The sequence below is a fragment of the Chroicocephalus ridibundus genome, chromosome 7 (genome assembly GCF_963924245.1).
Source record: "Chroicocephalus ridibundus chromosome 7, bChrRid1.1, whole genome shotgun sequence".
Taxonomy (NCBI): Eukaryota; Metazoa; Chordata; class Aves; order Charadriiformes; family Laridae; genus Chroicocephalus; species Chroicocephalus ridibundus.
The window spans coordinates 16,013,251-16,026,558 of NC_086290.1; the positions used below are offsets into that span (position 1 = coordinate 16,013,251).

Here is a 13,308-nt window from a genome sequence, read left to right on the forward strand (position 1 = left end):
CGATGATAGGCATTTTGGGAAGGGAGTCAGCAGCAAGTGTTGCGCTTAAAAGAAATAATATCAACAGTGGTGGGCAGGGGTTTGGGAAGCAAATCTAAGAGGCGCGTCTAGATTTGGCTAAGAATGAAAAGAGCATTTTCTTTCCACTGGTTGCTGGCTAGTAAAAGCAAAGGGGTGGAATACATCCAACTTGCAAAACTTGCATACAGTTACTGCTATCTGCAAATGGGTGCCCCTCCCCGCTCATGTGAGCTACACAGGCAAAAGAGAATGACACATGTGCTGTTTCCTTTTCCAGTTGTAAAGGGGTCAGGAGCCAGGCAAGGAGAGCCCGAACAAGAGGAGCATTTTCCTGGGCTCTTCCAGCTGTTCTCTTCAATCCCGCCGTCGGTTCTGAGCAGGGAAGAGAGACTGTCAACACAAATAAGGCATTTTTCAAAGGCGTAAATTATGAGTTACCAAAACAATGCAACATCTCAACCACGTGAGTACACTTATCCCCCCCCCTCTCCTTACAATAAGAGTGGGTTTACCAGTCTGCCGCTTAAGGAAAAGCTTGTGTAATGCATTTCATATGCAGAAAAAAAAGGAAAAAGAATGCCTGAGAGTAATCCTGAAGAAAAAAAGTTGTGATGAAACTGTTTTCCTTTTTTATTCTTTGTGTTTGTGTGCGCGCGCGTGTGTGCAGAACTGAAACGGGCTCTGCAAACTCCAGCTCCTGAGCAAAGTTAGTAATGTTTCCGCCTAAACCCTGGCTTAGAAAAGTTTCATTTGAATGTTTTTCCCTCCCCCCACCTTCAGGAATGAAAATATAGAGCATTTCGAAAGCACACTGACGCTTTTCTAAGATATTAATGGTGCTGCCCAACTTGTGTTTAGAGTCTCAAGCTGTGTGTGTGTAATATGAGACGCGAGCCACAAACTGACAGTCTCTATTTAAAGCCACAACGCAGTTCTGCTCCTGGAAATTTAGAAACGGGGGCTTAAGGACAAGCAAATTACTTTCACAGCAAGGGAGGGTACAGGAGGGTAAGTCCTCTGCTGGTGTAACTCTGCATATTTCAGTAAATTTTAAAAGAGAGAATTTGGCCCGAACAGTCAAGCGAGCACTGAGGCTTAGCTGCAGCATGGTAGCGTTCATTTTGGGAGACTATTAAAAAGAAAAGCGGAGGGGAAGGGGGTGAATTCTGATTTGATAAGCTGAGAAAAGTCAATGGGACAACTCTGAGGTTTTGCCACTGCAACAGCAGCTCCGTATCTCTTTTATAGCATTAGTATAATCTTTCCTGTTTTAATTCAACACGGTAGTTTTGTGTTACTTTTAATAAGCAGACTGCTGATAGCAGAATTGTTTATCGTACCGTGGTATCAGTAATGAAGGCAGAAAGTACAGACGGCATTGCTGGGAGCTGCCTGCGATTCAGGGTTTGATCCAGAGCTTGCTGTAAGGATATTTGGTCTGTATGGATGTTGACACTGACGATGTTTCCCAAGCTCTGAATGAGGCAGGCTGATCCAGCAGAAAAGGCACAGTAAGCAGCATCTCTGGAATCCTGACCAGCAATTTCTATTTACCCTTTAGCCCTTTCTGGAAGTTCTAACCAACAAAAAGATTAGATGCTAGCTTTACATTATATTTTATTCTATTTTATTCAGCAGTTTAGAATATTATAGCTTGTTTTCTATTGTTTCTATTACAGCTTGTTTTCTATTTTCAATAGGAAATAAACATGCAGGCTAATTCCAGATTCTGAGAGTTTGGGTTTGGAAAAGCTTGATTAAATTACTGCTGTTGGTGCTCTCTAAGCACGTGCAGGACGATGGTAGTGACTCACTGAGGTGCATTTTGCTCATTGTGCAGTATCAACATGGGTCCAGACCCAGTCTTGTATCTTTGGTGACAGGCTCGGCCAGGTGACAAGTCCTGGACCAGCTCTACAGTCCTGAATATGTTACAGATCGCTTCTCTGACAGACCCACGTTGTCAGGGGACCCCACAGAAAGCCCTAGGGTGGATCTGGATGAGGAGTTAGTGCCCCGTGGGGCCTTTTGTCTGCTCTTAATGAAAAAAGGCTGATGCATCAGGTTCTCTTGTTTTTTCCAAAATCTAGGCAGGAATTCTCAGCTTGAATCATTTTAAGATCATATGATTGCCAGTGAAAATAAATGATTTGCAATCTGGCTAGAAGAAGTGTTCTGACTGAAAAATAGTGACTATCTATTTGCTCTCATAATTTCCCTTACTGATACAGACAGGATGTTCGTGTATTTTTTTTTCAGTCTGTCTCTCTTTGTTGGTTTTTTTGGTTTGTTTTTTTTTAAATTACATGGATCAAATTTACAGATTAAGAACAAAATTAAATTAGAGGGAAGTCTGATAGTACTGTATAGTGCAAGTTCGGTGCATTGTTTTTATAATGGTTGAGGTTTTGGAGGTAGGTCTTGGGGAAAAGGGTCTTATTCCTTAGTAAAATTCCAGCAGTATTTGCAAGAAACAAGATATTGAAAGATCAGTGTATTGACAGGCACTGCACAGCATGGACAGCAGATGTTTGCCAGAGAGGCAGAGTAATTGGGGAAACAAATTTGCTTTATAACCATAGTGAAAGTCTTTGAAATGGGTGCGAAAATGCATAAAGAATCAGCAAAAAGCCCTTTGACTGTGCTGAACATATTAGTTCTTTGCTGAGTACCTGCAGGTGAGACCACAGAACAGCTGCCTACTGATGTAAACTGAACAGTGTTAGGTTACCTAATTGCTCATGTTCTTTGCTTATCTCCTTGTATTCGCTCATTGCTGATAAGGAATTTTTATTCATTCTATAAATACAGTATGATCCTGGCAATCCAGGTGGGAGCAGACTACTGTGTCAGAGTTAAAATATTCAACTCTGTGAACCCTTCAAGTGCATTCTGCCTCTATGCGGGGATGCCACACCAGCTAACCTTGAGCTCTTCCCATCGCCATCTTAGATATCCCATCGCTCCGAGTGGTCTCGTACACTCAACAGAGAGGCAAGGGAGCCGATAATTCAGCCTGCTGATGTTAGGCAGTGTGTGTATATTTACTCCATCCTTCACTCTTAATGCACATTTGTGTGTGGCTGGAATAAAATGGAATACCTAAGTAAAGAAGTCTGCTACCACAGCCAAAAATGGAGTTGGGCTTCAATAATTTCATTGGCTGGGATACAATACAATATTGTGCTGTGAATATAACACCAGTTTCTTTTTTTTCCACCTTCTTCTTCTGATATTAAAGGGCGTACGCCTGACAGCAGGAATGTAAACTTCCTGAGTTTTAAATGCATCACTTCAAAATTTATTTGCTTCCTCTCACTTCTGCTCAGATGTCCAGGCAGTAGCTGCCTGATTTACTACAAAATCTGAGGAATTCCACAGGTTTGGCAGTCTCTTTCAGACTGCAGCTTTTGCCCTCGTCCTTTTAGACTGCAGTGACCCGGTTCCAAGGCAATGGGACAGCTCAAATGAGGTGAAGGACTCACGCAAATAAACGTCACCGGGTCAAAAGTTCAGTCTGAGGAGGCAGTGATCTATGCAAAGCCATCTTTGGGGCTCAAAGGTGTTCATCCCCTTGGAGAAGGTGCTCTGCACCTCACAGGATTTAATCTGTGCTCGACGTGCTGGGAATGTTTTATCTGGGGCCTCTTATACTCAAAATGCCAACTGTCAGAGGAATCGGTGGTGAAGGAGAGCAGTTTGTGGAGGCTGCTCTTCTTCATCACCTACCAGTAGATAAGGTCTTCCTTCTGGGTGGGTAGGGAAGCAGTGCGGTCTGTGATATGTAGAGGAATTGGCCCAAAAGGAAAGCTGGAGGGAAGATTGGACCTCAGGCCATGTCCCACCTGCAGAGAGAGAAGAGGGTCAGGAATAGCTGACGTGGTATGGTTTCCATCTGCATTGCCAGCTGTAGCTCAGCAGTAGCCCAGGTGCAAGCCCTCCCCTGTCCTGCTCAGCAGGAGCAGACCCCTGGTGCTGCTTCTGTCTGGGGAGCAGGAGGTCTTGGCTCCACCGTGCCCAGCTTCTCCACCTGCCGCAATGACCACTAGGGCTTCTGGCAAGAGAGTCAAGTACGCGTGGGCTGTCCCCTCCAGGGAGGTTGAGAGCTTGGCAAATGTGGCCCCTGATAAAGGCAAAATGATTTATAGCTGTGAATGGCGATAGGACAAGAGGAAATGGTCTCAAGTTGTGCCAGGGGATGGATAGTTTAGACTGGATATTAGGAAAAATTTTTACACTGAAAGGGTTATCAAGCATTGGAACAGGCTGCCCAGGGAAGTGGTTGAATCACCATCCCTGGAGGTATTTAGAAGACAGGTAGACGTAGTGCTTAGAGATATGGTTTAGCGATGGTTTTTGTCAGAGTTGGGTTGATGGTTGGACTAGATGATCTGAAAGGTCCCTTCCAACCTGGGCAATTCTATTATTCTATGGCAAGTCTGGTTCTGAGAACAGCCTTGCCCTTATCTTTAACTCACTATGAGATACATTTTGGGGCTGCAAACTGGTCCCTTAAATGTTCCTGGAGCAATACCACTACCTTTCACGCAGGGCCTGTGAAAAGATGCAAATGATTCCCATAGGCTTTTAATCATGTTATCACTGCCTTGGCAATAGATTTGATTTCATTGCCCTTAATCAACAGAAGCGCTTGTCTGTGACAGTAACAAATAAACAAAAATGGAAGCTATTGATTATGAAAATTTTGGTCTTCACTGGTAAACCTGTGAGCATTTATAAGCAAGGAAACCTATAGATTATAGTAATCTCTCATTTTTAGCACAGAAGTCTCAAAACGTGTCCCACAAGCATTTATGTAAATTGAATGCCTCTGCTTGTGTATTCGTTTCCCTCCCACCACTGTGCATACGAATTGAAAAATTCAGCTTTATACCCCAGGGCTCTCCCCGACACCTTCATTGCCTGAGATGTTGCTGTGAAAGTCTGCAAACGGCAAGGCTCAGAATGCACCTGAAATTTCAGTAATTAACAGCAGAAATGTTGGCAAACTGCTAAGCTGGAGGGAATGGGGGGGGGGATGTCCAAATGGCAGTCTGCTTTTTTAAAATACACGGTGCTCTGCATTTCTGGGCACTGCTTTTCACTAACAAAAAAAAAAAAAAAAAAAAAAAAAAAAAAAGAAAAAAAGGAAAGAAAAAGAAAGCCAATGAGTTACACAGTAGATGTTAAAGATTCAGGTTATTTGCTTAAGCCTATTAGTATCACAGAATTGTGCGGTGTCTGCATCTCATTGCTGATACTGCTGCACCTTTCTTTCTAGGCTCGTGTGGAATATGCCCTGTATCCATCACTGTTCAAATGACTGAGTCCAATCAGCAATGCCTTTTGTAAAACAGGCTTTCAGGACTGCATTCTCTAATGAAAGTCTGTTTGTGTGTCTGCTCTGTGGAGTGCCTGTCTCTATTGTTGGGGAGGGATTAGTATTCCTATAGCATAGGGAAATTCAAGCTGGCAGAGGGATCTGATCGTGCTAGGTGCTGCACAGGCAACCTTTCTTCAAAAGGCTGGGAGACTACGTAGAGAGGACAGATTACAGGTAGGAGAGAAACGACTGCTTTCCAGGAGCACTGCTGGAGAGGCAGCTTTTGGCAATGGGAAAGCATTTATAGCAGCCAGGAGATAGGAATTAGTATTGATTCCAGTAGATCCACTGGAGCAACAGCTCTTTGCTTCCCACTGTCTAATTTTGTAATACACACTTAGGAAAAAACATAGCTCAGAAAACAGTTGCGACTGGCCTAGTTGTTTCCCACAGAAAGATCAGAAAACTTTTAAACACTGCGTTTGACACTAGTAGGATCTTTGTTTACTTTTTTTTTTTTTTTACTTCACATCCAACTTGTGATAGGAAATGCATGAAAAATTGGGGGTCACCCAGATGCTGCAATGACAAGAATACATGAACACCTTAGCTGGGCAAGTATCCGGAGAGCAGACAGACTGTGTTTTGCTTACTTCTAAAAGACTTAAGTTCCTAAGTCAAATGAATTTGACAGCATTACCCCAGTAATGAGTTGACAAAAAATTTACCAGCTGCTAAGGATTCTGAAAAACTACTTGGTGAATGAAGAAGAGTGGCACCTGGGAGGAATCAGGTTTGGTTTGCCAACCATTTATGAATACGAATGGAGAAAAGACCTGCCTTCCCTGGATAATTTATTTGTAACCCATAACTCAACTGCATCAAGTAACGATACTGCAACGTTGTAACAAGAAGGATGCAGCTCATAATTGGTAGCTGAAACAAGACCTGTACTCCCTTTCTTCAAGAGTCCGAATGATCTAATTCACACCAGATTCCTATCTCTCCAGTGTTAGCGTGGAAATGAAATGCACTGGCTGTGCTATGCTGCTCCTTTATTGCAGATGTACCTTGCACGTGTAGTTTCACCAATGAGACATCTGGCTAAGTGATTTTCCTCTTAATTAATCTTCTCATCTGCAAAGGAGGCCAGTTTCTCATATCTTCTCTTCTGACATATGTTTCACCACAGGGTTCTTCCTGATGAAGTAGAAAACTTCACTTAAAACCTCAACGGGTTAAACTTGTTCTGCTGCATTGAAGTTTTAAAGTGATTTTTTTTTTTTCCTTCCCTCTCTTTTTCATCTTAGAAAAAAAAAAAAATAAATTCAGTTATTTCATGAGGGTCTACCTCTTTCTTCTTCAGATAAGGCCTGAAATGGAGTTAAGCTTTTTATCAGTAAGTTGCAGGGGGGCTTTTGAACACACCCTGAGACAGCTCCATGTTATCATGAGTGATAAATGCCTATTTTGCTGGGGACTGCATGTTTAAAATGTCTAGTTTTATGAGACAGTCCACATTACAAAGAGGATGCATGACAAGGTCACAGCAATGCAGAATGGGACATCAAGTCTTTACACGTGTGTAGGTGTTCAGATTTGCAGAGACTATTTGCAAACAGAGACACCTAGATCAATTTGAATTCTTTATATGCGTACATAGATACACACACAGTATATGCATATATGATATACTGTACATCTATATGCATACATATACACAGACATATATATACGCACACACCACCCTTTTCACTACCTATATGGCTTTTCACTAGTCAGATTTCTGTATATGGAAAGTTAAATTTCCCTGACCACATCTCTGTTCACAGGCCGATACCCACAAGCTCACGCTTACCTCTTAATATGACAGACGTCTTCAAAAGTAGCAGGAAAAGATTACAAGATTTTTGAAGGCTTCACAAAGGACTAAACTCAGTGAGAAGAAATAAAGCGAGAAGAAGGTTTGGCTATATGTAAGGCCTTATGCAAACTATCCATTGCAGATGCCAGATTCAGGGGCCTCCCTGCTGATTGTATATACAGTCAGAGCCTAGCGGCTCACAATGGTGTGGACACTGAATCACCCCATGTTTTGAATCCCTCTTGGAGACTATTACAGGGCCCAGTCCGCCTAAGCAAAGATCCAGAGAAAAGCAATGATCATGACTTCGGAAATGAGGAGGAAGCAGATGTTCCATATGGATCAAGTTATTTAAAGGGGGAGAATCCAGATTAGGACAGGCCAAGTTTGCGCTCTTCTTGATGCGGTGAATGGTGCAAGTTTAAACCTCAAGCAGGCAGGAGATTTGGTCAAGATTGGGGTCCTCTAGTAGCTTGTCTGTGCTGGAACAATTTGGTAGTTGCATCTTCAGGGCAGTTTTCTGGAAAAACTGAACATTTTACCATATTCATGTTGAAATAAAACTTATTCTTTAAAGAGTAACTACCCTCCTTTGGAAACAGAATACTTACTCAGGAATCAACTCATCTTATGTAATTCTGTGTCCACCTCAAACAGTGATGGGAAAATGAATTTATACTGGAATAGCTATCACAGAATTGTTACTCAAGGTTAACTTGATCCTTTTGTGTAGGCAAATTTTGTTTCTCTACGCAGGAAAAATAAGCTTGTTTTCTTTGAAAAGGCATTCTTAGTAAGACAAAAGCAAGATGCTTCTCATCTGCTAACTGTTTATTTCAAAAATTTCAGTCACTTAACAAGGGATGAAAAAGCAGCTCCTGATGACCAACTTTTGCTAAACCAAATAATCCTTAGGTAAAACAAATAGCCCGCAAATCACTTAAACACAGGTGATTAAAGACTCACGTGTATGAATGAGTAGAGAGAAAAAATATTTATAATGGATTGTGAAGAGTTATGTTGTCAACCCTTGGAAGAAAACTTGAGTACATTTTCAAAAGTCTGAAGTATGTTTAAAATGACACTCTTGATTTTTGTATTTTATTTCTGTCTTCTGGAATCTATATGGGTATGTTGTTGAATTCTGTTTTCAAGGTTTTCTTAGCACATATTAGGGTAAGAAATTTACCAATTTATTATGAAAATTTCGGTATATTTTCAGTAGCATCTGTTGTTTCCTGCGGCTTTAATATCCAGCACTCACAAGCTGTCAGAGGTTGTTCTAACTATTGATGGCTCATACAAATGTCATGAGCACAGTCTCTGTCCTATCCAATACGGGGAGCAGAAAATTAAATTCTTGATGTACCTGCGATGCAAGGATGCTCTCAGAGAACAGCCAGTCTCTGTCATTACCTCTCTCTCACACCTGACCTCTCTGGTTGTCTAGTTCAGATATCCTCTGCACCTCCTAATCCTTCCTGCCCGTCCCTTTCTCGGCCCATGTGTAAGTGCTCATATCACAACACAGGAGAGACACGCAGGTCCCAGTTGTCAAATGCCATTTCCTCCCTTCTTTCAAGGGCTTTCCACAGCCCTGGCAGTGGGAAGAAAGACAAACGCAGGCAAGGAAGATATTAATCTTCTGTTGTCATCCTCTGGGTTAAGGCCTTGTTTCCTTTAGGAGTCGCCCCCTCTTCCATCTCCCTCCCTCTTCTCTTCTCCATTGGTTTCTCTTTACTTTCTCATCTTCACATCTTGCTATGAAACAACACCTGCCCCCTCCAGATCTTTCCTGTCATCACACAGGAATTTTTAGTACAACCTGGGACACATTTTTTACATCCTGGATCCCACGACTGGGGGAGTTTATTATTGTCTGTCTCCCTTGAATTTCCATAATTATGTCAGTGGACTTTGATTTTTGAGTCTGTTACATGCAAATCCAGTTTTCTTTTCACTGAACTCAGTGGGATATTTTATTATTATAAAAAAGCCTGTACTACCAGTTATTAATGGCAATTAAGCCTTTGGTGGAAACAGGGGGATATACACAGAATTAGGCTGCATCTCTACAGAAAACTCTGCATAAGATGTTGAGCAGAGCAGACCAGGAAACAAAACTGCCGTTGAGAGTCATGCTTCCGTTCCAGCTTCCCCTTTGCTTTGGGAAAAGGGGAAGTCATGGTTTTCTTGCTCTTTTTCAAAACCACTCAGTGTGCTCTGCACACCCAGTCGGTTTTCCTATTGCTCTTCCTATCCCTGCTCCAGTCATGAAAAAGAGTGAATGGCTTCTGCTAACAGGCTTCTGCTATCAGCATAGCCAAGAAGAATAGTACCAGGTCAGGGAGGAGAAGGGTGCTTTGTAGGTCCTTGTTGTGCAGGCTGCGTCCACCTAATGGAAAGTGACCAATTCCTGTTGATTGTACTTTCTCAGCTCCCCCTGAGAGGTGTCCTCCATACCTACAAGCAACAGTTAGTGTCAAGACCCTTGATTATTCTTCAAAAAAAAAATGAAAAATCACCTTCTATCTCACCTTTGGTAGACCTGGATGGATCTGGCCCCTCCAAACACCTCTCCAATGCTCCTTGCTCGCTTGGCCACCCACCTCACCATATCTCCCCAGTTTATGTGTCCTCCTTCTCAAGTTAACCATCCTATACCCTGACCAAAGAACTCAGCTGTCATTTCTACTTAAATTAGTTAATTTCTCAGCTAATTAGTTAATTAGTTAATTAATCAGCTAATTTCTACTTTAATTAGCTGTACAGGGGACAATTTGAGATTACTTCAAGTCCAAGCCATTACCACAAAGGCTGTGATGCATGGTGACTTTGTGTGGTGAGAGATGAAAAAGATGGTCTTGTACCACCCCAGAAAGAAGATGGTTTGCTCATAGCCTGGGTTAGCCAAGTCTTTCCTCTGTTTCCAGCTCTCCAATCAATGTCTTTTTCCTACTTACGATTAACAGCAAGCTCTTACCATCTTTCCTCTCGCATCCTTCCTGTTCCTTCTTAACAAAATACAGTCTTCTCTGTTGCATAAACATATCCTTTATGTTTTGCTTTGTTTTGTCTGTAAATTCCTCAGGACAGAAGTCATCTCTCCGTCCATCTCCTTTCTAAACAAAAATCACCAAACAATTATTTGCCACTTCAGTGCTCATGATAAGGGTCACTGACCACATCCATCTTCCAGACTTACCTCATCAAGTTGCTCATTCTGGGCAGAGATCTAGGCCTCCTGGAGCATAAAGATAAAATGAAAAAAAAAAAAAAAACCAAAAAAAAACAACAAAAAAACCTTAGGTATTACATCAACTGGAAAAGCATATCAAGTTGGAAGGATTTAGGGTTTTCTCCTTGAAAATATTTTTCCCCTAAATGTATTCATTTGTATTCTCTGAGATAGTCTCTACGCTGTGGAGTTCAAAGCAAACTGGAAATCCAGCAGAGTTTTTAAGTGCTTTAAAGGTAGCGTGTTTCAAAGCCCGAACATTTAAGCACCATGGAGGAAATGAAGTAGCAGGTGGTAATACATGTAAACACGATTGTTCTAATCTTCATACTTTTAAACTTGTCAAAGCCTAGCTCTGTGACATGCTTGACAAAGAGCAAAAATAAGGGATGCTGTGTGCATACACATACACGTGGGACAGCATAAAACCCAAGGACACTGGCCAGCTTTGGATTTTGCCTTTCAGCCCCATTTCAGATCCTGTAAGTCATTTACAGCAATAACGATGTGGATTTACCAGACTTATGTGGTACCTGGCAAATCTGGGCGTGGAGTGAGTGCTTCTTGGGAGATTTGGATACGGAAATGTAGTTCTCTGCTGCACATTTTTTCGCTAAGGTAAAGAATATAAAATGCCATCCATTACAGACTAGTGGCATTTTGTAAATGTCTGCGTATTGTGAATAGAGATAACCGGTCTTTAATGTTCCTCACTTAGCAACCGAAGCATTGTGGAAATATTTTCAGGTGGTTTCAGAGAGTCTAAGCAAGACAAAATTAGACTATTTTTATTACCCCTAAAGGAATGAGAACATAGTAACAAGAGGTGTCCACCAGATCTGCCCCCTTTCCTCCTAACTTTCGGTATGTGTTTTCTGATCAGCTCTAGCTACAACCATACAGCTTCATCACCGGAGCTCCTGGCACATAAACAAATAGTTGTCCATTTCTGTCTCCTTCACGTTTCTGCAGAGCTTCTCAGGAAATGCCTTAATCACTGCAAGTTATCATTGCATCGATGAAGTCAGTGGGGTTGAGATACTTGTACCCCAGATTTTGATATTGCTCGTATTGATTCCACTGGACGTTGGATCAGAATTTGCTGATTTCAGATCTTCACTTTTTAATATTACTCTGCTTCAAATGCCCTGATTTAGCTCACAGCAGCCTCATGTACTGTCATCACAGATTTTAATGAAGGCAAAGTGATATATCAGGGGTAACTTGAGCTCTAGCAGGAACCACCACTGAAGGCAGGGGCTGGTGGGGAGCAAATAAAGATAAACTGATCCTGTATGCTCCCAAAGAAGGAAACTTCCTCCTGATTCAAGTTCTTGCACATTAAAAAAAGTTGTCTATGGCTCCTGAGCTCATTCTCCCTGTGGATTAATGACCCATAAGGGACTCCTTGTACCAAGGAGGAGTAAATCACCCCTCCCACTTTTGGCAGGCAGGAATGAAACTGGGGAGATAAATGCTTTTGCACTTCTCTGAACTTTGCTGTTGCTCCTCGGTAAAAAGATTTCCCCTTCTGGAATCCATTAAAATCTGCGAATCTCAGACAAAGACTCTTCTTCCTCCTCCCACATTCTGTGTGAGATGCTTAATCTCTGCATCCTGGGGACGTAACCATTTGTGAGCTGGAAACAGAGCACGAGCCCTTCTCCTCTGGCTTACCTCCGCTGATTTCCTTTGCTCACGATGAATGAAACCTTTCATTTCAGCAGCATCTGACTCATGTCAGAAGGTTCATGACTGACCGGAGCAACAATGGGGTGGCAGAGACAGATGAAGCTGTGTAAAAAGCGTCATTGCTAAATAAGTAAGGATCTGCTTTAAACACAAGGGGAGAAAGCAAGAGGCGGTACGACTGCATGATGCTGTTTTTAAGAGAAAATGCAGCCCCTACTCCTCTTCACAAGTTGCGTTTCCTTTAAGGAAAAGGTCATACCTTCTCTCCCAGACTGCTACAAGCCTTCCCCAGGCAGGAAACATATCCTGTGTCCTGTTTTCTCCAGAGGCCAGTAGCAGAGCAGATGGGAGCGTGACTTCCACATCGTGGCTTCCACTGTGCTGTTTTTAAGTGACCCAAGGACCAAATCGCTGGGTAAATCTCCCTCCCTTTCAAGCATGGTGCAGCCCAGCCCCAGGACCTCGCAGAGTCTGGCAGCTGCTGGAGGTGGCCAGAGGGGAAAATACAGGCTGCTCCCTTTGGAGGTGTGGGTGCCTATTTTTGTCAGATATGAAATTGCAGCAGTCGCTGGGGAGGGGGAGGAGCACGTGTCCTGTAATTAAAGATTGCGTCTGTGATTCTTTCCAGAAGAGAGGGGTGTATTTTTCTCATTGAAAGAGGAAAATAGGCTTGGAAACTGGAACACCTAGCATGTGGCGTTTTCTACCTAAGTGATTTCCTTCACAGCTCACACCTGGGAAGAGGTTCTCAAACCCAAAGGGGTCAACCCTCCCCGGTTATGCCCTGCTGCCTGCAGCACACAGCAAGGTCCAGGTCTTGTGGGTGGCTGAGGGAAGTCTGCCAGGGAGATGCCGATAAATGTGGGTGTGCTGTTTAGCAATCGATTTTGTTTGCTGCTATTTGGCACATTAAGGTAACAGCTTGCTGTCTGTGGGCTTGAGCATCCATATCCCTAAGAGGATACTTCTCCCCCACGCTGAACATAATCCTGGGTGAGGGGAGATGTAGCAAGAAATTCAAACTCAGTCCCTCGACAGGCGCAAAGCCATGGCATGCCAGCTGTGGCTGAGGGCTGTATCGTCTCTCCAGACTCCCAGGGCACACATACCTGTCTTTCCCGTTCCCATCCTTGCTAGGATATTTTCAACCCATTTTCTACCTAATGGGAT

At 42.7% G+C, this 13,308-nt stretch overlaps 1 protein-coding gene across 1 annotated transcript in view; it reads left to right on the top strand.

Moving 5' to 3' along the window:
- The first annotated feature begins 283 nt into the window (after positions 1–283).
- The window catches only part of GYPC (glycophorin C (Gerbich blood group)), a 35,777-nt gene continuing 22,752 nt past the window's right edge, over positions 284–13,308 (top strand). Inside the window, exon 1 of the mRNA XM_063341916.1 lies at positions 284–484. Within this exon, the coding sequence (XP_063197986.1) occupies positions 451–484 (34 nt within the window). The 5' untranslated portion in view covers positions 284–450. The remainder of the gene's footprint in view (positions 485–13,308) is intronic.